The 21,743-nt window shown below is 30.8% G+C and overlaps 1 protein-coding gene across 2 annotated transcripts in view; it reads right to left on the minus strand.

Moving 5' to 3' along the window:
* LOC117103060 (solute carrier family 12 member 8-like) overlaps window positions 1-21,671 on the minus strand; it is a 34,594-nt gene extending 12,923 nt beyond the window's left edge. For both annotated transcript variants that reach the window (XM_033243534.1, XM_033243533.1), the window contains exons 1-8: window positions 21,532-21,671; window positions 19,463-19,722; window positions 11,543-11,686; window positions 10,919-11,110; window positions 10,209-10,440; window positions 5,318-5,607; window positions 4,102-4,248; window positions 131-596 (exon numbers count right to left, since the gene is read on the minus strand). In XM_033243534.1, coding sequence (XP_033099425.1) covers window positions 131-596; window positions 4,102-4,248; window positions 5,318-5,607; window positions 10,209-10,440; window positions 10,919-11,110; window positions 11,543-11,686; window positions 19,463-19,663 — 1,672 coding nt within the window. In that variant the 5' untranslated portion in view covers window positions 19,664-19,722; window positions 21,532-21,671. The remainder of the gene's footprint in view (window positions 1-130; window positions 597-4,101; window positions 4,249-5,317; window positions 5,608-10,208; window positions 10,441-10,918; window positions 11,111-11,542; window positions 11,687-19,462; window positions 19,723-21,531) is intronic.
* Window positions 21,672-21,743: the final 72 nt, after the last annotated feature.

The raw sequence follows: 21,743 nt of genomic DNA on the forward strand, positions 1-21,743 counted from the left end.
GTAACACTAGGAAAAATCAATAAATAAGAGATTTGTGGAAAGTCTACAAAAAAAGAAGCTACAGAGCCGCTAACTGCTGAAATTGGCAACCTAAAAATAGCAATTGTACAATTATAACAGAAAAACGAACCTTGTTTATCATCAACATCTTTGTCTTCATCAAGCAGAGCCTTTTTGTCTCCAGTATCAGATGGTTCTTTATCAGACTTCTCATCCTGGCTACGAAGCTCCTCTTTAGTTCTCAACGGTGAACTACTATTTGTTATCTCCTCTTCTTCTTCCTCCTCCTCCTCCTCCTCATTCTTCATGGTACCGTATCCATTTGGCAGCACCACCTGTTCATCCTTGTTCTTGTCTATGAGATGAGAAAGAAAGCTCTCTTGTTTCTCCGACATTTTCTTTTGAGTTTTCTCCAGTTTCTTTTTGTCGTAGCTCATAGCTAGCGCAAAGTATGCGTAGTCGACGCCAGCGTAGGTCAACATGAACGGCATGGTAACAATGGGTCCGAGTTGATTGACATGTCCGACAAAGATGAACAGGATGGCCACAAAACAGACCAGTAGCTGAGCAATCACTGGTTCCTTGTTGGGTCCTTTCTGTTATACAAGATGCAAATTAGAAATGTTTCAATTAGCATTCAAATTAAATCAGAAATTGTCTGATTTTAGTGTTTCATTCAATATAGAGTACTAAAGTGTTACGTCAGGATACCACGTCATACTACCCCATTGCTATCGTTGCAAAATGAATTCAACCGGATGCCATTTTCTTCACTGACAAACCATTGATCCCAATTTCTAACGTAATTATTAAGATGTTGTATCTTACTTTTAATTGATGAATAAATGTGTGTTCCATAACTAAATGCGAGCTTTTGTGTTTTTAGTACATTTTGATGGTAAAATATTAGATTTTAAAATGCCTATTCCAGAAAGCCTATGAAGTCATTCAGGCGTATTAAAAGAACCAACGTCTGTTGACAACAGAGGGCATCACCTGGCGTCGTGATGACACAACTGTGGTACTCTATGTATCTGCACTTTATAATAATCGTTAAATATACATGAACCAGAAAAAAGTATTTTCCCATACTCACTGTATATTGTATACTTTTATCTTAAATATTACAAATTTCTGAATGTTCAAATACCAGGTTTTAATATAAATATACTATAGTTTAACATTTATGGTATTGCTTGTGTTATATTTATGTATAATTTGTTGTTGATTCGAAATGTTTAACCTGTTTTTGGTATTCTTTGTACCTGTATTTTTGACCCAAGAATACAAATTTCATGTAAGTTATTTATATGATGAATAAATTGAACCTTGCACAATCTTGTTGGCTAATATCTCTCATCTTAATGTGGTTAACTCGGATTAGTATTCAGGTTCAATTTTATTGTCCAATATGGAATAGCAATGAGTACATTTCAACTCATTACAAATATTCATAAAAAATATTAAAAAAAACAATATAAGTTAAAATACCTAAAAAATGATGTATATGTACAGAAACATGGAAAACCCCAACAATGTAAAGCAAATAATAAAAAATACATAAAGAAAATAATTAAATATTACTGAATAAATAATATTACCACAATTAGTGCAGACCAGTAAATACATTCAACAAATGTTATGTATCTTACATCCTACCATGTTTCCATTTATAATATAATTATGTTTGTAGTAAAGAGACTACTAAATAAGTACCATGTCCAAGGATAGAGACAACTGTGACATGCAGTTGATCTAGCCTGAACTAATGATCCATGATCTAACTCACGATCCTCAATCCTCGTAATGGAAGCCAAAAGCACAATCTCTACCATACATGCTTACATAGTATTATTAATTGATGCCCTAGAGCAAAATACAATGTTACTGCCATGTAGGATATTGTAATTTATACAGTGTAAATAGTTTGTTGATGTAAGTAAACCTAATTCAGATTGGCAGCCTGCCAAACGATTGTAAAAATAAACCATCAGTTAAATCTTGTTCCTGTGTGCTGTGCCAGTTTTTAGAAAACTGTATAATGTACAGTAGAAGTATTTATTATTTCAAAATGTTTGTGCTTTTAAAAAATTATATAGCTTTGTTATTAAAGTTAAAGTACAGTACTGCATGTGTTTATCTATTAGGAAATAAATGGTTTATTATATTTTTTATAAGTCAATCCTGACATCATCATTGTAACTCCTAATGTTATTTTCCTATCTCAAATTGTAGACTAATTTTTCATCAGTGCACAGTTTACGACCTTGTCCGATTTGTGTACAATAGGTCAAAACAACTTGTATGTATCACCATATCGCACAGTGTGATGAATTCTTGGCTAGTGTTTTTTTTTTACACCTACAACTATGGCGCACGCACGTGGAAAGAAAGGGCAGACTCACCCTTGCAGGCCCCCAGGAAATTTGTTCATGCATTAAGCTAACCTTCGTATAATAATTTCCACTATTGTATGATATGAAACTATACTAATTGCTTAATATTACATACGTTATGTTATATGTGCGATATACAAATGTAACCAAACATTAAATGCAGAGTTATGAATGCAATTTATGTTAGTGAGACAAGGTGCAGTAGTGACTCAATTGTACAACATACCCAACTACAGAATCTATACATGGTAACCTCTGGTACAGTATTTCAAAATCTACTCAACTTACATCAAACCAAATATGCATCCCATAGTGGTATTAAAGGAGGAGAAACCTATGAGATACCAATATTGTTCAAAATCATCATTCTGACCTTAATATTTATTGGCCCTGTTTAATGCAAACAAACTTTAATTGCTGTAGAGGTAGTAGATTCCAATTTTTGCCAGTGTAATTTGGAACTGTCCCAACAAGATTAAACCATGATCTAGTTCTAATTCCAGGCATGAATGTTACAAAATTTTAAATTTTGCATAGACAATCACAAACATTATTACTGTATTTGTTTTTTAAATGTACAATTCTTCATATATTTGTTTAAATTCTTTCTCTAGTTGTATTCTCTGTGCTTTAATCATTTATTTGAAATTAGTGCATTATGAATATTTAATTATTATTATTATTAATATTATTATTAATATTATTATTATTAATATTATTATTATTAATATTATTATTATTATTATTATTATTAATATTATTATTATAAATTTATATGAATTGTTGTTCTTATTTAGATTATCCCAAATTTAAGGGCATTGATGATAGCACTTGTCAGCAACCAGGCAACTGGATTTAATTTTTTAAATTGAAATTTAATAAGCCAATTAATTCTGTTATAAAAATTATGGTATTTTGATTTGCAGTAGACACTGGACATCTTTGTGTGTGAACAGATTCTGTACATCCAATTTGATATGCAAGGTAGATATATATCTCTGAACAGTTTTAAACTAGCATAGGAGTTAGAATAGCTTATGCATTAAAATTCACTTTCTAAAACCATAACCATATTCAATAAAGGTGATTTATGTAGCAAAGCTGATCATAAGGGGCTATTTAAGAGGCCACAACAGTGAAGTATCAATCCTTAAAAATGTCTTCAAGAGTAGGCCAACATATCTTAAAATGGAGACTGAGTCTTTCGTATTATTTATCCATATTTTCATTAAAAAAGTAATTTAGCATATAACTCCTAAATTTATAATATATTAACATATAACTTTAATTATGATATCATGTAAGAGGACAATTTAAGAATTAATGGGAATCTTTATTTATATTTAATATATTTCTTATATAGTTTAATTATGTTATTGTTTATCAATAAGGTCATATCACATGCCAGTTGATTCACTAATGGCCAATGAATTTAATTATAGTTAAGTTTATCATCTATAATCAAGTGATTGTAAATATATGTCATTAATTTTATTTAATAATATCATTCATTAAAATATATTCAATATAAATTAAAAGTATGTCTTAATTTTAATTCAGAATTACTTTATTTATTTTTATTTAATTTACTAAAATGAGGTATTCTTTTCAATCAAAGACATATGTACAGAGAATGCAATTATGTACATAAACGAATAGAATTATGTAAATTAGGGTACATGATATGTGTCTGTTTGATACTTACTCCATGGCCCATAAATTTGATAATTGGTATAACATTCTCATTAGCAATGCACTGGAGTATTCTAGGTGCTCCATATAATCCACCGAGACAGGAAGATAAACTTGATATGTATAAACCAAGTAACCATAGAAACCCTACTAGAGATACCTGAAAAAAAAAAATTAAACAATTTCAAGATACATTTTATGGGCATTTATCAATACAAATTCTAACAAAATGTACTAAAGTTTATATTTTAGAACACACACATTATTATTATGTTGGTTTACTTAAAAAATTATTGTTAATTTGTTTAAGTTATTTAATTTGTTATAATATTGCCCTCCTAGCTTTGCTTAATTGCAACCAAAAAAGTAATGATAGATTATTATTTCAAATGCATTACTGAAATAACTGAAGAAAATTAACAGCTATAATGATAAATAAGATTGTAAAATTGTCTCAATGTCATTCAAAATAGTTCCTCTTATATCATTGATATCTGTCACTTATCAGGTATACTGATAATCTGGATATTTGGGGCACTCTAGATCAATCAAAGATAACTGAGGGTACATATTTATTGATAAAATATATCAGCCAATGTCCTTAAGACGTTCTTAAGCAAGTTTGTTACAAATCGAGTAAGTTACAGCTACCAGCATTGATATCAATGCTGGTAGCTGTAACTTACTTGATTTGTGACAGACTTGCTCAAGTAAGTTACAGCTCCAGTATTGATATCAAATTCTGGCATATAAATTACAAAACCGATGCTTTTTTCACGCTCTTTTGCTTTGAATCGAAACAAGTGTTTTTATATACAAAATGACTGATCACGATAACTGACATTTTTGCGCAAGTTACCAAATGAATACAGTTTTAAAAATATATAATTGACAATTATCACACCTGGCAACAGCATATACAAGTGGCAAAGGACAGAACGTACATTGCCAAAAGACAGCATGTTTAATTTAAAATATTTGGTCATATAATTATCATATGGAAAATTTACTAGATTCAGAATTTACAAGTATAATATGGTGCACCACTCTAATTTGGAGAGACCCTTATTCAAGACCACTTTTTCAAAGAACAAAATAACAATCTTCAATTATAACATAAAGTAAACCCTGTAATTGAAGACCGAACCCCGAGAACACCTTAAATGTACTAATATGTCCCATATTGTAGGTGGTTTCAAATTTTGAAGGACAAACTATAATAAGCTTACCTTTTCTGCTATCATATAATCATTTTGTAAAGCATATCTTGTACAAGTTGCACCAAGTAGAAGTGAAAATGCTAAATACATGATGGTTGTAACTGCTATAGCTGACAATGTACCGTGTGGAATGTTTTTATGAGGTTTCTTTAAGTCGCCACTCATGTTTATTCCAGCCATTACACCGGTTGCAGTCGGAAAAAACACACCAAATACAGTAAAGAAGTTTTCACCCGGCATGTAGCTTGAGCCAGTGTTATTCTTGAATGTTTTACTACCGATGCCAAGGAAACCATTTGCTGAAAAGAAAATTTATTTCCAATTCAGAAATCAATATTCATCGATATACATATAAAGATAAACAGGGTCAATAAAAAAGAAGTTAAAAAAAAAAAAAACTTAACTAGCTTGTTCCTAGTGACCACAGAATTAAAATTGGAAACCTTTCATTTATATTATTCTATTTACTGAGGAATACGATGTGCTTTTGCCAACAATGAGAGCATTTAGGCATGAAGTTGTGAGTATTAAAATACCTGATGTACTGTATGTGTATTTACTTTACTTAAAAATATTAAATTATATTGACAAATAAATCTTGACCTTTAAGAAGGCCTGTACAAATATATCGAGAGTATTTTACAGTAAAAACTTGATGGATCGATAATGTATTACAGTTGCGATATGGTGGTTACAGTGTTTGGTATATTATTTTTGTTTTTTTTTAATTTGAATTGTTTAATACTGAAATCATACAAAAACACTTAAAATTCCAGTGAGAACATATCGACAGGTTCAAGCCCCTTTATACTGACACGTTATCATAATTCTCATGACTCAATGGCAAAAAATAATAATATAGATGAGAAAATATAACATAAACAACAAAGTGACAAGGACTTAGGTTCTATTTAGTGGTAGGTTCCAGGGTCATTCACCCAACTTGAATTAGAGCTAATGTATAGCTTGGTGGTTTTATCCGACATAGCTAACCAACATATGTTGGCTGTGAATTGAAATTTGAACTTTACAATTATTGAGTCTGCATTTCAAACATTGTATTGTATGCTTAGTCACCATATTGCATAAAACTGTCAGCATATTGTATATTGTGTATTGCATCAAATTATGTCAGCATATTATATACTCTTCTGTGTCGGCTTTAAGTTATAGCTTTGTGGTTTTCAAAGCTTGTCTTCCAATTGTCTGCGAATAAAACAACTTCAATTTATGACAAAACTTTCTTATACCTTGTTTTCATGAAGCTGTCACTTGACAAAAAGTAATTAATTTGCATAATTTTATTTTTGTACCGTTAACCGAGCACTTACAGGTACTGCATCGTACAACTCCACGCCCTGTGAGCGTTAGACGACGCGATGCCGTCTGCTGATTGTCAGTTGAATTCTGAATAGGTCCTCTTTAAAAATGATTCGTTACGCGGGTAAATTACATCAGCTGACGACCGTCAAGCATAGCAAGTGCATGGCTTTAGAAAGCTAGTTTACAGTATTCTGTGAAGTTTTAACACATTGTTGGCTACAAACTGGGTCATCAAAGATAACTGTCAAATGGGGAGTGATTCATAGTAAAGTTATTGAAGTAAAGAGCATCGAGAAAGAGCTATATTTCTTCAAATGGTGCAGATAGCTTTAATAGTTGCATTAAATGGTCATAAATTTAAGGTAATTATGAGACGTGCCATGCTTTAATGGGTCTCTGTGTGTAAAGCATTCTATCAGCAAATGTGTATATGATACAACACACAGCAAGGTACCTGTGTCTCACTTTACATTTTAAACATTTAGACCAAATAAAATGTATTGCTAGTTTCATGTGCCTGCCCCCAGGGGCGTAGCCCTCCTCTTTGAGAGGTTAAAAAAAAGGAAAAAAGAAAGAAAAAACGATAGCCCAGAACGCCTCAAATGTTATTTTCGGGCGTCTAAAACACAGAAATTTTGCAGGGGAATGCACCCGGACCTCCTATTTCAGTGTTGTCTCAATCGGTCCCCTCCCCCCCTTTTGGACATCTCTGGATCCGCCCCTGCCTGCGCATTACCAACTTTTGGAGCCTGCCTCATGAAAAAATTCATTATTTGCTATTTAAAATTAAAAAAAAAAAAAAAAAAAATTATAGAAATTACAAAATATTGATATCTGAAACACTGTTGTCAAAGTCAAAGTTAAGGTAGAAACAAATGGCGGAATACATTACAAAGCTTCATTTTACTTCTTTTATAAACCTTCTTTTTAAAAATTATTTACCAACCTGTTTACCACTATAGGATAGTAAATTGGTAAGAATACTTGCTATTTGCCAAACAATAATTTTGAATGCCGTGAAACTAACAATTAATTTTATTATGGCAGAATACATTACAAAGCTTCATTTTACTTCTTTTATAAACATTTTTTTAAAACTATTTACCAACGGGTTTACCACTTACATAGTATAGTAAATGGAAAATAGCAAATATCCTTACCAAAACAATAATTTCAAATGCTGTACATGAAACTAACAATTAATTTTATTTGGCCTTATTTATTTGGTTTATTTTTCTTTTTCCTGGGATTGTTACAAAAGTGTCAATAAAGTTTTATATAATAATTTTGATGTTATTAGTTATTAATAACTTTAAACAAATTTTCAATTAGAAATATATCAATGGACAAAATATAATATATTTCCATGAAAAAATTAACATATCAACATGCTTATAATAATACTGCAGATTTACAATTAATGTAAGTGATGTATTACATATTTTTATTGTTCAGTAACGAATACTGTAGCTAAGACATGAATAAAATGCATTAGAATTCCAGTGAGGTTGAAAAGAACTGAGTTAACCCTCTTGCAAAAACATTGCTATCGTGGGAATGCTTCGACACATCGTGATCTACATCTCAAATGAGAATCAAATGAAATCAAAAATGAAGTTGAATTTGTGATGGATTAATATACTGTATAAAATGTACTGTATTCTAAACATTGAATTGTGGCATCCACTTGATAATTTCATAAAGAATGCTAAATTTATGGTTAAAAACAAAAATAAATATATAAATATAAAATAATACAATATTTAATCCAAAAGAAATATAAATTATTATGTTGTCCAATAGACCGAATTAGTCACCAAAGATGACGTCATCAAAATTTGGCCGATTGGGTATTAAAAGTTGTTTACATCGTAAAGTCATATGCTAATGAATTGAGCGGAGTTGAAAGTGGTATCTATTAAATCGTCTAAAATGTAATGAAGTTAGCATAGAATATACTCTTTACAACAATTTTGTATCAAAATGCACGCCATCGTGTCGGGATTCAATATTTCGACATTAATTATGGCACCATCAGGAATTCGGAATTCCAGATGATGACATAATTAATATTGAATCCCGACAAAATGGCGTGCATTTCGATACTTGGAGTATGTATTAAACTATCTTTTCAACACATTACATATAACAAAACAATGAACAATAAAAAGATAATTTAGTAAAACTTTGGGGCACATTCTCACAGAGTTTTTAAAATGTTTAATGTTATGTTCGAAAAAGTCATTTTCTCTGCGTACGTCCATAACATAGATAGTTGTCATTGTTATAGCATTTCTCTGAAATGTACGTCCTTAACTATGGAACTGTGCTTTATAGGATAACCCCAAAAAACTGAATCGGTTTATTTCCGTTGGTGTCCTTACATAAAAAATATTACATAAAAGTTGGTTAAAAAAAACAAACATTAAAATTTGTTAAAACCTTTAAAATTACTAATCAACTTTAAATAATAATAAAAAAAATTATGTACCAATTAAGAAAATTCAAATGTATCAGTGGAGAAAATTATATATCAATGGAAAAAAAATATGGACATTATCAATGGAGAAAGTAGAAAATACCAACTGAATTGAAACAAGAGCCAATAAGTTAATTAGCTTTTGCGGTACAATGAGCGCAAATGATCATCAAATTTAAGGAAATAATCACCACACCTATCAGGTGTGGACTCAATTGCTAAGTACTTCCTTCTTGTGTAACAGTTATTTAAAGGATGCTAAACATGATGGATACAGTTTCACCTGCCAAAACCATGGTGGTGCAACGTATGTGTATTTATAAAGAATTATATTATTAGTAAAAAGATTTAACTGTAAAAAACCAATGACACACATTGCATGTGGTAGGTTTAAAAATGCAACTTTAATATCCAAGTAATTTGAATAACAACAGAATTAAACAGTGGCATGTTTGTTATGTCAATAATTTATGATAATCATAATCTCAAATGTTAAAGTAGTTGTTCAATTATATCAATTATATAACAAAAAAAAGCAGAGAGGAAATACATTTAAAATATACTGCTCAAATTGGTGATTAAGTCTAAGTATTACCAATACTGCACAACCCAGAAGACAAATAAAAAAAAAAAAAAAAAAATCACACACACACACACACACACAAAACCAGTTGCAGTATATAGTAATTAATTTGTATTGCATCTCTCAAATTTACAGACCAATATATTAGAAAGGAACATTCAATCCCAAAAACCTGTCCTACTTACCACTTCCAACAAAAGCATTAGCAGCTAGATATGGTATGTGGATGAAGGAATGATAGGAATTATTCTGATGGAAGTGGCGGTGGAGGAGTTAGGACTTCATTTGTTTTTTAAAGGCATGAATAGGGCTTTTATTTTAACAAATGGAGGCTAGAAACTTGTTTCATAAGACAGGGAAAGCAACAGCAAAATATTTTGTTCCATAGTTAGATTTAGACTAAAATGCATAATTTCAGAGATGTTCTGAGCTGGATTATTTTGATGACAATGATGCTGATAATGTCAGAGTGATAAGATGGCACTAAAAGATAAGAAAATTTAATTACAGCCTACCTGCATCAGAATGTGTGAATGTCCCAACAACGAAATCCAATGTTGCAACACATAATATAGCTAAGAGTATAAGCTGCATCTTAATAACCCACTTGACGCCTGCAATGTTGACAGCCAGCAAAAGCAAAATGGTGCCAATACCAACACCTCTCACTGCCCAAGTATTGTCCCAGTTTAGTGTTTCAGATACAGATTCACCAAAACCAGTGCAATACAAAGCACATGCAACTGTCTGTTAAAAAAAATATATATATTTTATCTCTCAACCGATTAATCAATCAATATTATATTAACAGTATCTGTGGTGAATTATAAAAACTTGAATCACTCAGACATTAAACGATCAAATAGTATGGTTTAAAAACAAATTTTTTAATGTTTAAACTTTGATTGTTTCATATACAGTAAAAAATAAGCAAAATTTTATATTGGCAGTATTTGTTTTTTGAGAAGGATCCCCAGTTGACAATAATTCACTTTTGGGGTGTCCTATCTCATTTTTGTTTGTGCTTGTTCCTTGCTGTTTCTATTCCTGTAAATTTTAATGTTTTTGAAACAAATAAATGAAATGAAAACATATCCGATGAGAAATTTGAGTTTGAAATTAGAGTTAAATAATAATTTCAAAATAAATTAATAAATGGGTTTGATAGGCATACAAAAAATATAAATATGATTTCTTCAAAGGCAGAAAGGAAACTAATGTTTACCTGACCAAATGCATACATGATGCCAAGAGTACCTCCCATTCTACTCCCTAATACATGTGACAACAGAAAATAGACTCCACCACTCTGTATCTTACACCTTTCACAAATGCCAATTGCCGACAAAGCTGCAACTAAAGCTACAATCACTGTGATGAAGATAATCAACACAGACAACCCTATTCCTGCATTACCCTGAGGAACAAGTTAAATTGAATTAGGAACAGATCATGTTAAAAATGAATACTATGTAAAAACATGTATTTAGAGCGAAACTGCCAGGCTGGATTTACTTTTTTAGGTGAAATATTTAATACCATGGTTGAAATATGCAGAAGACATTTAATGACCCTTTTTCTACTTTATTATCATACACTACTACTATAATCCAAACATAATTAAAGTATCCAACCTCAGGAGAGCCACACACCAGCAATTAGATTTGCTTTTTGTCAATCCCTGTGGTATCTGGGGAATCTCTTTTTGATGAACTGCATATAAGATCTACTAGAGACATGTTTTGCAGCGGTAATTATGCCACAGGGTTGAAAAAGGTTTGTAGACCCAAATACCCAACGGACAAACACATCAGCAACAATTAGTATTTTTCTAATAAACATGACTTACCACCATCCATCCTGTTCGTAAAAAGATAACTACACCAAATATATTTATCATACATGATGTAAACACACCATCCCATGTCCCAAAAAGTACCGGTTCCTTAATGAAGAAGTTAGCTTTCCACCATGGTTTATGCCCTGTTCCACTCTGCAACAAAACAGAATATATATCATATAATAATAATAATAATAATAATAATAATAATAATAATAATAATAATAATAATAATATTAATAATAATAATAACAACTTTATTTTAAAACGTAGAAAACTTGTATCACCATATCGGTGTTTTTCACAAGACTGTTTTTGCACGAAGATAAAAATGAAAAAAAACCAAAAAACAACAAAACAAAAACAGAAAAACACAAACATACATATTGAAAAACATACATATTGAAATACATACTGAGCAAACAAAAGTAAAATACTAAAATATTATACTACATATAAATAATACATTATTATATCATATTATAATAATAAAGCATTGAGATTAATTGTCTTTTTTCAATAATAAATTCTGATTAGAAAAAATTAAACTACCATAAAGCACTCATCAAACTATATCATTCCAACCCACTAGGAAATGTGATACAATAAAAAGTTTTGTTGTTTGGAAAGCGATGGGCAGGAGATAAAATTGAAGTCTATTTCAAAAGTGAAAAGTTTTCTCTAATTTCATATATCAATATAAAAAAGAAATGGACACAAATTAGATTAACCAAAAAAAAAAAAAAAAAATTCTAATTTATCATTTGTATAAAGAATGAATTTTTTTCTTCCTAATGCTTAAAAATGTTGTCAAAATGTGACTCTAAATACTGTAAACCCAAAAAATATGAAGCATAAAATAGGCCTAAATAATTATTAGCATGGAGTTTAAACTAATTCCTTCATGGTACGAGAAAGCATTTACAACAATAGTCATTAATATCAGCTCATATGCACAGGTTGTCAACAGATATTTAGATACAAGATTCAAGGATATTATTGTTCGAAAAATCACAAATTAGTTTCCAACTGGCAATTTTACAAAGTATTAAAAAACATATCCAGTACTGTAATTAAAATAAAAGATTATATTAGCAAGTAAAAATATAAACACAATACAATATATATACCGTTATACTGCACATGATGTATACAGAACATACAGATAACAACAATTAAATAGGCCTAAATTGTACTTAAATAATAACATCTTTTAACATTAGTATTGTGTAGATGAATAGAATTAGAAAAAAGGATTTCTATATCGGCAGCGTGTGCTGAGTGGTACTGAGGTACGGAAAATTAAATTTGTAACTTGAGAAAGAGATGCTTTTAAGTAAGGTTCATCATTTTAGATGAAAACAAATTATAGAGCAATGGTGTACCAAATGCTCGTTTGAAACATCACCTGAAAACTCATCATTACTGGACAAAGAGAGAAATAATGTACAGTAACAATAATATCTTTTTTAGATAACAATAAATTTAATTACCATACTAAAGAGTATAGATAATGAGTTGTATTCAGACAATGCATTCATGCTTGTAATATTTATATTGATTCCTGTTTCTACTTATTTCAAAACTATTATAAAATCATAATCTGATAAACTTGCCTTACAATACAAAATGAGGTTACTGGAGTGATTCCCACTTTCTAACGAAATTGTAACTGTGCATAAACAACATAATTATCAGTGGCATACTGTATCCAGAAATTAGAAATAGGTCGAGGCCCAGAAAGAGAATTTTGAAGAGGTTCCACCCACCTCAGACCCACCATGGTTTGGGGCTGACCTAAGAAAAATTATGATCATGGCACCGGAAATAGCACTCTTAGACTTAAATTTGACAATAATTTCCTTTTTCCTCCATTTTTTCAATTTTGAAAAATTAAGGGGGGAAGGGAGTAGTGGCCCTGGGCTGGATGCTCCCTCCTCCCACCCTTGAATCTGCCACTGAATATTTTTAAAAATTATATTTGGGAAATCACACAAATCTGTGAGATGGAGCTAAGATAAGATTTTCAATTCCTAACTCTTTTAAAAATGTTAATGTACTGTACAGTATATTGTAGCACCCTCAAGCTTTATAAACATAATGGTATGAAAAATCATTCTACAATCCATTGAAAACAAAATAGTTGACCTTTGCAATGTGTATGTAGTGCTGATCGTCCTTTGCTCAATTGTGCTCAAAACTGTTAACGAGGAAAAAATGAGGATTGATCAAGATTTGAATAATTAGCAAAATGTACTGTATCCAATGAGCTTGTAAAATGTAGACTGTTGGACTCAAGAGTTAATAAGGCGACGGAAGCAACGCTATACTGAAGACAACCATTTACAGTAGCAACGAATGTTTGTTGTCTGGCAATAACATCTGGAAAATCTTTCAAAAATAAAATTTAAAAGCTGCATATTTTATTTAAAATTAAAGGATAAAAGAACTTGAAAAAATTTCTAATTTGAAGTATAACTGATATGAAAAACATTTTTTTTTAAATTTTTAAGTTATAAACTTTCATTGATAAAAATCAAAGGAATTTAATTGTCACTGATTTATGGACTCTTTAACTACAAAACTCCATTTATTAACAAACAATAAGGGTCTATGCAAATATTATCAAATAGTATTGACGTATTTATGCATCCGTTATTCAAAAATATTCACTTGATACTGTAAATTACAATTAATAATAACTTATAAATTTCAAAATAAAAATTACACTGTTTAAACCAAATTACCTGTTTTTTGTGGTCAAATATTAAATTGATGTATTAATTATAATTTACTGTAGCTATAATGTAAGAAGCTTCATATGATGTCATGCCAACTGGATGACAACCGCATTGTCATGAAACTGCAGAAATATGGATTAAATAATTATTCTTCACCATTTATAGCATAATATTCACTACTTGGCACGTTCATAGTTCACAAAACTATAGGCTTTGCTCAATACAACTTTGTATAGTACACACACACAAAATTTAACATCTGACAATAACAACTGGTGCTAATTTAAACATGCTTTTTCATATTTTACAGTATTACATACTTATTTCAACTCATAGTTGTCATAGTATACTGTACATAGTTACTAACCTATTTGACTATTATCCTGTATTCATTCTTTTGTTATTACTAAAAAAAAAATTATTTGTTTTTACCTGAGCAAAATTGTTTCTAACAAGTTTCTAGGGGCTAAATTCTAATATAAATCTGATGTCTGCAGGCATCGACTATTATTATATAGCCTTAAACTGTGTCTAGAAAGATTAATTAGTGAAAGTAGACCTATAATCAGGCTGCCTATAATATTAATAGCACTTTACAGCAAGTAATTTTGATATGCTACTATAGAATTTTTTAATATAAGAGGGCACAGGTCTAGATAATGACATATTTTAAATTTAGTAACTGATGCTTTTAGATACGAGGTTTATCTACTGTAAGTCTGTAGGGATAGCATTCAATACAACTTTTGAAATTCACTATAAATCATCACAAAAAAAAATTGTGTATGAAAAATAATTTGTAAATTAATATTATAGTATCTGAACAAATTTATTTTATCCCCATATTAATTTGACAAAAAAATTAATAAATTAATGACTACGAGAGTGTTGGGAGTAAGACATGGGCGAAGTCCAACATCACTGGTGTTCTATCCTGGTCTTAGAGATCAATTCCAAGCTAAAACATGCCACTTGTTGTTGTTATGGTTAAAGTAAGCAAACGTAACAGTTTGTGTATTTTACAAGGTTCATTCAGTTGCACTAATCAGTATAGTGTAAATTTGCTCTTTGATTGCACGGCTCCCACTAGCTTTATGATAGTCAATACATGTACAGTACAGTATGTACTGTACATCAGTCTGTTACCTTATTACTTTTTTTTTTATATAAGAACACATTTTATAAGAATACTGAGGCTGAAATCGCTTAAAACTAAACGTAAAATCAGGTTTTTATTTCATTTTAAATAGAAAAACCAAGAAATCAAATTTGTACTACAGTATATGTGCAGTACAGTAGGTGTGACTACTGTATGAAATATAACCCTCTATAATACAGTACACTAATATACTGCTTATACAATAATAATTTTCTATGCTTAAAAAGTGTGTAAAAATAAGAACAATTATAAGAACATTTTGAGTCTAAAATCGGCAAAAAAATAGGAACACTGCCTGGGCAAAATTTTACTGGTTCTTGTGTAAAGTGTAATGAACAACATTGGTGTGGCACAGAATATTTTAAAAAATTGGTAAATAGTGTTCTCCCAAAGCCAATTTTGCCGCCAATTTTACTGGTAAAAATAACCAGCCAACCAGTAAAAATTGTATATTTGTAAAATTTTAAAAACCCCTGCTTATTAGGCCTACTGTAGGTAGTCTAGGCTGGTCTTTGTTCAATAAAAGAACATTCATTTTAATCTATGCCTAGGCTATGACTGTATGTTGTTGTTTGTTGTCATTACCTACTCAAAAATAACATCCAGGATTTGATGTTATCGCAAAGAGTGCGTATGCCGAGACAGTTTTCTTTCACATCTAAATTCTAGGTCAGTTTTGAGACGAATAGAAGAGTGAATCTACCCTAAGGTCACATTGCTTTACAAAAGCGCAGCTCCCTCAGTAGTACGTGACAGTGACTATAATCCCTACCTGTAGGCAAAGGCCATGGGGTCATACAGTCCCTGTGCCTGCTATCAGATGATGTTATAAAATATATGAGATATAATTTATGTTAAAATAAATGTTACATTCTAGAATGAGACATTAAATTAAAGCCAAATGTAAATAAACATAATAAAAAAAGAAAATGAAGTGTTGAAGCTAATTGTGATCATTAATCAGCAAATGCTTAAAGTTATTGGAGTGTTTACTGACTACAGAACTATTTATTAATTTAAGATGATTCAGAAAAAAAAAACCATCACATAAAAAAATAAAATTAAGTAACGATAGTAACACTGACAAGCTGTAACAAAAGCATGACTTGTATTGTAAGCCTCTCTACTAATCATCAGCAACTATTAATCATATTTAATTGAAATTTGCACTACACTACTGCACGCTATATGCCATTATGTGTCAGATTATCATGCACTGACAAGTGGCATATGTTGCCAGCAGTTGTTTTCTTCAGTTTGGTTGACAAGCTTGCTTCACTTATTATCGATGCCTACTTATCATTTGCAATGTAGCATAGCTAAACACCCACACTTTCCCTAAATTTATCATTTCACTGTGTACACACAATTCACGAGATACAGCATATGATTAGAAGTGGTGACGACATCATCAATGCATCAACTTGATTTAGGTTTTGTGATTGTGTTCTGTAGCAAATAATGTACTGTACTATACAACATGATTCAAACCAAGCAGAAATCACAAATGAACACAGTATTATTAAAATGAACATGCCGTAACTAAAAGGTACTGTAGTAAAGTTGCCTACAAATCTTGAAATATGCAATTTCAAGTACAGTAGAACCAATGTGGTATTAATTTTATACTCCATGGTAGAACACTACTACAGTATATACCTGTACCAGTGCATAGAGACCACGTATTATGCACCAAGCTGCTTATTAAATCATTATTGTCAAATTCATACTTTGTGGTATATTAAAACCCTCACAAATTAAATTAAACACATTGAACTGGTCATTTAATTAAGACAAGTTTTAAACCATTAAATTTCCATTGCTTTTTGTTAATGGTATAATACTGTAGTGAATAGATAACAATTATAATATGTAAGATTCCTGAATTAGTTATACAGCATTGTGCCTACAAATCGTCTAAATGATTAGCTTATTTCATAATTTTCATACATTAATCTTACATATCAGTGATGACCTATTTAATTGTCTACTTAAATGATTTTGTGTATCATAATATTCTTCACATGAAATGGCTCAATACTGTAGATCAATAGAGTAGTGACTGAATGTATGAATGAATGAATGGATGAACGAATGAATGAATGAATTAATTAATTAATGGATGAATGAATGAATGAACGAATGGATGAATGAATGTACAAGTATTAATAAATGAATGTACAAACATATGAATGAATGAATGAATGAATGTACTGTACGTATGGATACATGTATGAATGAAGTAAGTAATGAATGAACGAAAAAACAAATGAAGGAATGAATGAATGTAAGAATGAATAAATGAATGTATATATGAATGAATGTACTGTATGAAGGAATGAATGTATGAATGAATGAATGAATAAGATGCTTTGTTAGATTACAGTTAGAAAAGTAGTACACTACAGTAGAATGAATATTTGGTTGTGTTGAGAAAGATGAAGTCTGTATTCGGAAATAGAAGAAGATAACCAGGAGAAAATAACATGGAGAAAAATATTAGCTAGGACATATATAGAGGATTAAATGATGGCAATGATGGTGGCATAATTGATTGAATGTGACCGACAGATAAAATACCTTTAGGGAACAGCTGGTATTCAACAGCAGATGTTGTTATTGGCTTGAACCAATGAAGTCAAAATTAATACTACTGTCATGATTCCCTCTTTAGTGATAAAACTTACAATTTCATAATAACGATGAAATTGCAACGACTGATTGATCCTGCTGTAACAATAACTAATCTTATGTACTGTAGTAACTTAATGAGGATTTAATGAAAACTTAATCAAATAAATGAATTCTAGTTAAAATTTAACGGTATTTATGTAAGTAGAAAAGTCTATATTGTTTATCACAATGGACCAGGATAAACTAATTACTGTAGGGGCCTATCTTAATTTATTATTAGTATTATTAAGCATAATGTGTATCTTGTGTATGGTGGATATACACAGCATAAACGACTTTGGCATTTGTATAGCTGTGCAAATATCTTTAGTATTTTAATCATTTTTGCCATGAATGAAAAAACGTACACTTTCAACACGCATATACTATGCACACAGAACCAGCAGTACATTCACATGTCTTCAAATTGTTAGCTGACGCTTAGGTAACAGTATGCATGATGAAAAAAGCTATTAGTTGGACCTCAAAATACTGTATGCATAAGACCTAACATTTTGAACTTGAGTGAGTATCAAAGCTAGTTTATGTTGTTCACAACGTTTGGAAAAGGTTTGTAATTGAAAAAGACGTTTTTCTTAAGCATTATTTGTGAATCAGGTTAACAAATAATGAAGTAGCACAATTTCATAAAACATTTACGATTCATGAAAACTTAACGTGCCTGTGCAAAGCTCCTTTATATTACACCACCTCACATCTATATTTGCTCATCACAACCATTACTGTACGGAGGCAGTTTACAGCATTTTTGTAGTATTTAATGCACACTAAAGGTCAATTTATGCAAGCTAGTTGTATTGGACAGTAAAGCATCACCATTGCTTGTAATTTATACCTCCATGGTAATATGAATGTAGTTTTTGACAACTAAAAAATTAAACCAACTGACTAAAATAATATATAAATTTTTATTGCAATGCATAGACAGTAGGCTTGTAACATATCAATTGAATGTGTAATCAATATTCTAAATTAAAGTATAATTAATTGACTTAAATAATTAACAAGTTGTAATATTCATGTGTAATTCTTATATTTTAATGCAACTTAAAATGTATCAATCAGAAGCAATCCTTAGGTGTCTCATGGGAAAAAATTATGAAGAAAGGCGAGACTTGCAAAGACTGATAGTTAAAAGTATTAATAACGAATATTAATGTTTTGCAAAAGGCGACCCTTAATAGATTGAGTCAAATTTCAGAGAGCATATACCATTCATTGAGTGCACTTTTCAGATACACGTTCATAAAAATGAATGCAGTCCTTTTCTAAATCCATTATTAATGTACTGTAGGCCTACGTTTGGAAATCAAGCATATGAGACTTAATACCTACTTGATGTTCATCGAAAATCTCTTGAATCTTCTCCCCATGTTGGCCAGAGGTCTGTTGGTAGGTATCACCATCAGCGTTATTTTTACTTCCTTTGTAATCTTCTGCCAAACCAAAACGGCTCCATTCTATATTCTTTGTTGAGTCTCTTTTTGCTGTCATTAATTTCGCCGTTTCACCTTCTTGGGCTGTATTCTCAGCCATTGTTTTTATTTAATACTTTATAAAAACTTGGTCACCTCAGCATGATTATAAATGCAAGCCTATAAAAAAGTAATGTAGGGTTCGTAAGTCAACAAATGCAATGCATATCATTTCATATATTTCGCCACATTATTATTTATAAAATACAAAATTAAAGCAAAGCGATACTTCAGGTGGTAGCTTTATTGCCAAAAGGGAGTTTAATCACTTTCAAGTGGCACTCCTGCACCCATGCAGCTAGTTAACTCGATACAATAGATGTAAATTAATCCCCCAAAAATAAAAATACAGTACCAGCAAAGAATATACCAACCACACACTATCAATTATGTGGCATACAAGGTCATTTCCTACGTGTTCTTTTAAAGTTTGCAAAAGTTCCAAGATTGATTTCAATAAAATGAATCAGAAAAGCTTGAAAATTGTATACTCATATTTACAGCATAACATCTGAATGTCACTGTCACTGTCAGGGTTTCCTACTATTCAATGATCTTTTGAATTTCATTGATGAATGACTGATATTATCATTTCTAAATATTATTTTCATGTGGTAATATCCTCAATTATGAGAATTATAACCAACAAAATCATATATTCATTAATAATAAAATTAAGTAAAAAATCTAAATGAATCAATTAACCAATATATATCATCATTTTGTATCAACTGCATGTCATGGAGAGGATACTATCTCACTAGAAATCACTACAGACAGTAGTAATATTAATAATAAGCAATTAGTAGAGCTCCGCATAGTACACTATAGATAAATTACTGATACTATACGACGGTTAGATTTAATGCTTAAAAAAATTTCCTGGGGGCCTCCAAGGGCCAAAGAAAATTTTTGAATGCATTCTAACCTAAGTATTAAATAATTTTCCACTATTGTACGATGGATGCTCTACTAATTGCTTTATAAGTCAATCGCCGTCTTTTAATCTTAGTTCTTATAATCAACTGTGTTTTAGCAGTCATCGGTTGCTATAGTGATATGATCGTATACTGTGTGCGTATTTACATTTAGCTGTGCGGTGTGCGATGTCTTCGCGGTGACAAAAAAATGAGGATTTTTTTTTTTGCACACGAACATAAAAAAAATCAGGCCAAGCATCCACTAATTGAAAAATTAGTGGACGGTGGGAAATAGGCAAATGACATTGGGAGTTGCAGTGATGACGTCACGATTCACTTATATTAATATTTATTTGACATTACTGTTTACACTTTTACAACAGTGGCAGCACACAAGAAAGTAGCACAGTCAATATTAAGCTAATGAACAAAGAGAAAAACAACAACTTAAAGCTAAACAAATGAAAGAACTTAACTGAAGAAAATACAATTTTGAGTTTAAATAAATCATAAACACCCCTCACCCTCCCCACACAAAAATGTACATAAAATACACATTACGTGCATAGGCCTACACAGTATAGTAAACCACCTGTGTCCTCAGTAGAGGAGTGTTCACTGTCAGTCAATGCGAGGACAGTAGGCAGGTTTATTTTTTGTGAGATTACTATTTAGCCTAGGCAATTTCAATAATATTACAATAATACATAATACAATTCTGAAACTGGTGGTAAACAATGATGAAAGAGGATCGGATTTACACGACCTTGTTAAAATCTGGCCATCACAACGGCCATCACTCAACTCTGCTGATGTGATGAAGATCCACTCAGCAGATTCGCATCATTCATCCAGATGCGATACTACTTTTGCCATATGATTATACCTAATATATAGCGGATATCTATGTATGTACTGTATCACTGTACCACAACTACATGTTATCTTTACATATCATATATAAAAATAATATCCAGAAAATTACATTTTGCGTTTATATAAACCCTACCTCCTGATCAACTGTCTCCTTTTCTGCTGTTTTGAAGATCCGCCGGACTGTTGATGTTTGGAGCTAACAATCGGGGGGTGAATTTCATTGAACCAAGAGCAGATATGACCCATGACATGGGGTCAAAATTATTCTATCTTGTAATCTCACTCCCTGTTGACGTGGCACAACAAATAAGAAAAGTGAGGTTCCTTGCAGCAAAAGATAATTAT

This window comes from Anneissia japonica, unplaced genomic scaffold (genome assembly GCF_011630105.1).
Source record: "Anneissia japonica isolate Jap-2015-1 unplaced genomic scaffold, ASM1163010v1 scaffold284975_len822289_cov185, whole genome shotgun sequence".
In the NCBI taxonomy this organism is placed as follows: Eukaryota; Metazoa; Echinodermata; class Crinoidea; order Comatulida; family Comatulidae; genus Anneissia; species Anneissia japonica.